Below are 3,672 nucleotides of genomic sequence, written 5' to 3'. Positions count from 1 at the left end.
AGAGGAAAAAGGGAGCAAGGAAGTAGAAGAAAATCCAAGGAGGTGTCACTGTGGGCTGGAGGTCAGCCTTACGAGGAAAGGGAGGCTCTGACAGCAGATGTAAAACTTTGGGGAAAGGTGGTCTCTGCAGTCGTAAGCACACACACACTTTTGTAGAGTACATCTTGTGAAGGGGAAGTAAGCTTGAAGGTGAATGGAGCCCACACCGCGTCAGGGTCTGCGTGTGTCTGTGGTGGGGGGACAGTAAAGCTATCTCACTTGGGATCATATATGCAAAACATCCTTGAGAGTGGACCACTGCTTGGCCATCAGCAAGAGAATGTTTTACACAGCCACTTCATCAGAATCAGCTTCGACATCAACCACCACAATCTCGGGAAGGCCAGCAGCGATGGCAAGCTCCAGCTGGCTGGCAGCAGGCTCGGGGGACCCACTGGCAGAACTGGAGACAGGCTCAGCGATGTCAGACTCAAGGGGGCCGGTGGTGGTGGTGGTCTCACGGTGGCAGGGGGTGGTGATCTCAAGGCGGCCAGTGGTGGCCGACTCAAGGTAGTCAGCAGCGGTGGGCTCAGAGAGGCTGGTAGCAGGCTTGATGTGGCCCGTGGTGGGTTTGGAGTGGCTGGTGGCAGGGCCAAAGACAGTCCTGGAGTGGCTGCCAGCAGGGAAGTGGTGGCCAGTGATAGGCTTGGGGTGGCTAGAGGCAGGCTTAAAGTAGACAGAGTCAGCCTTGAAGTGCACAGAGGCGGGCTTGAAGTGGACAGAGGGAGGCTTAGGGTAGACAGTGGCAGACTTGGAGTGGCCCGCAGCAGACTTGTGGCCCAGTGCAGACTTGGAGTAGCCAGTGGCCAGCTTGGGGAGGCCAGAGGCACGGTCAGGCTGGCCAGCTGCAGCGTCACCGGGGAGCGGAACATTCCGGACACTCATTAGTGTTTCCTCCACAGCAGGGCAGGCACGGGCTTGCGCACGGGCTTGGTCTCGGGCGCGGGCGCGGGCACGGGCCAGGGCACGGGCTTCCCGAGTCTCACGGATGTCAGTGATGAGGCCAGAGATGAAGAGGACAGGGTGCCGCATCGCATGGAAGATGATCCAGTATTCTCTTCGGAAATTCTCATTGAGGAGCCCGTAGATCACAGCGTTGAGGCAGCTATTGAAGTAGGCTATGAAGTAGGCAGCAAGATACAGCCAGTTGGGGATCTTGTCTGCCATCCCCTTTGGGCTGACAGCCACCAGGACAGTGAGCACGTTGATAGGGCACCAGCACACTGCAAAGAGGAGGAAGATGACAAACATGGTTAGGAAATTGCGCACCTCAGCCAGCTGGTTGTCTGGGTTCTGTCCAGCCACAGCCCGGGCGGCCAGCACTCTGGTCCAGATCCTGATGTAGCAGAAGCCCACTACGAGCAGGGGGAGGACGAAGTGAATGCAGACGATGGTCACAGCGAAGACAGGGTTGTTCAGGTAGTTGAAGATGCAGGTGTAGGTGCGAGGATCGTACTGGATGGTGCCAATGTACATGTTGGGCAGGACAGCCAGGACCGTCATGATCCAGGTGACGATCAGGTAGATGCAGGTGTTGCGCACACTGAAGAGCCGTTCGTACTGGAGGCTGTGACAGATGTAGCAGTAGCGGTTGATGGCAATGGCCATGATGTTGAAGATGGAGCCGACCACACTCAGCCCTGTGATGAAGCCGACCATCTGACACTGGAGCTGGCTCAGATCCCAGCCCCCAATGGCCATGGCATGAAGCATCAGAGGGTAGGGGTAGATGGCCACCAGCATGTCTGCCACGGAGAGGCTGACCACGAAGATGTTGCCTGAAAAACAGGTCGGGGGAGGGAGGGAGGAGGGGAGAGGCAGAGAAGAAGAAATGGTTAATTGTGGATGCCTACGAAATTACACAGGAAAAGGCCCGCTGGATGCGGGACCATTCAGAATTCTAGAATTCTTTTAAAGAAATGCAGTGGTGTTTTTATGTTTATTTGCAAGTGCGTCCCAGGTGATTCTGATGTACAGCCAGGTTTGGGAGACCTGTCCTTTGCCAACCTGTTTTCCCTTTAAAACAATGTCATCTCTGGTCTGGCAAAGAAGGGGCTTATGACAGAGAGACAGGAGCACGGAAGCCCTGACCTTCAGACGCAGACGCTGTCACGCCGCCACCATTTTAGAGAAAAACAACATGCAAACTTTTCCGGGGTGGGGTGGGTGGGTAGCAGAGGGGAGCTGGACGGTGAGGGGCAGGTCGGGAGACTGGAGGAAGGTCAGGAAGCCCCGACCTAAGGAAAAAAATACATCAAGTAGCCTTCTGCCCTCTTTAGCCTAGCACTGCATGTATGCGGAAAGCGCACGCTCTTTCCGAGTGGGACCAGCCTATGTCTAAGTCCGAGCCGGTCCAAATACCTGCCGGGGCTCGAGGTAACCTTGGAGTCAAAACTGAGGGGGAGGGGACGCCCTGCAAAATGGAGTCTGAGACCAAAGAAATCGTGAGCCGGGGAAACGAATCAAGGCAATTACTTTCCTTGGGGCATGGGGGGGAGACGGGAGGGCCTACCAAAGCGCCAGCTTCACGCCCGGCCATCGCATGGCCGTGCCCAGGGTCACGGTCGCCACCGCGCACAAGGGTTCGCGGCCCCTGGCCCCGAATTTCCCTGGGGCCCGTGAGCCAAACGGGGAAGGGAAGGGGGACTCCGCGCCGCTCCAGTTTCACGGAGCAGCCGTAGGGACGTTTCTGTAAAACCTTTCGCAAAAGGGAGAGGGAAGAGGCCAGTGCAAGAAAGACCTGAGTGCTAATTAGCGTGAGTTTGGCACGTTGTCGCTTCCACCTGGACTGGGAGAAAGGAGCGCTGTGTCAACGGGCCAAGGAACTGCTCCGCCCGCGGGCGCGGCCACAGCGCTGGCGGCCCCAGAGCTCTTTCGAGGGTTTTCCTTCCAAGTTATGAATTTGAAGAAGAAACCCGGGGAAGAGAGAGGGCAAAGCTTTAGAACCAAAAGGACAAGGACACCAATCACGTTTAAGTTAGAGAAAGGAAAGAAGGAGAAGAACAAAACAAAACCCAGAGCGTGCCCTCCGCAGGCGGCCGCACTCGGTGGCCCGGCCCCGGGACCGCACCGCGGGCGAAGCGAGGTCCAGGGGTGGCGGCCGTCTCCAGGCGACGGAGGCCAGGTCGGACACCGCGCCAGAGTGGAGGAGAGAACTTTAAGGACTGTGCCCACCGGCCGCGCATTTGGAAACGTGTGCCGTGTCGTGTGACTCCTCGCCCAAGCAAAGCCACCCCCGGTCCCCGGCCGCCGCTGCTCCCGCGCGCCGCATCGGGCACGTCGGCCCCTCTCCGTCCCCATCCCTCCCCCCAGGGCCCAAGCGCCGAGTGTAGCCCCGCCGCTCCGTCCCCTGAGCCTTCCGCTGCCGCCCAGCACCTCCCCGGCTCGCCCCGCCAGCGGATCTGCGCCCCCCGCCCTACGCCCGCAGGCTGCGCTCCTCGGCCCCAGACCCGCTCCCGCCGTCCTCCCCCGCTGCCACCTTCCGTCCCGCCGCCCCCTGCGCCCTCCGCTCCCCGCTTACAGACCTCGGTCTCCGCTGTGGCCGCCGCCGCGCGCCCCTCTCTGCCGTGCGCCCCGGGAAGGGCGGGCGGGCTCACTGCGCCCGGGACGTTTCGGGCGGGCTCTGCGCTCCGC

General features: G+C 59.8%; 1 protein-coding gene across 1 annotated transcript in view; it reads right to left on the bottom strand.

Annotated features, from left to right (window-relative positions):
- Window positions 1-324: 324 nt before the first annotated feature.
- The window catches only part of GPR50 (G protein-coupled receptor 50), a 4,145-nt gene continuing 797 nt past the window's right edge, over window positions 325-3,672 (bottom strand). The window contains exon 2 of the mRNA XM_004390718.1: window positions 325-1,817. Coding sequence (XP_004390775.1) covers window positions 325-1,817 — 1,493 coding nt within the window. The remainder of the gene's footprint in view (window positions 1,818-3,672) is intronic.

The sequence above is a fragment of the Trichechus manatus genome, unplaced genomic scaffold (assembly GCF_000243295.1).
Source record: "Trichechus manatus latirostris isolate Lorelei unplaced genomic scaffold, TriManLat1.0 scaffold00323, whole genome shotgun sequence".
Classification (NCBI taxonomy): Eukaryota; Metazoa; Chordata; class Mammalia; order Sirenia; family Trichechidae; genus Trichechus; species Trichechus manatus.
This window is presented reverse-complemented; position numbering and strand designations above follow the sequence as displayed.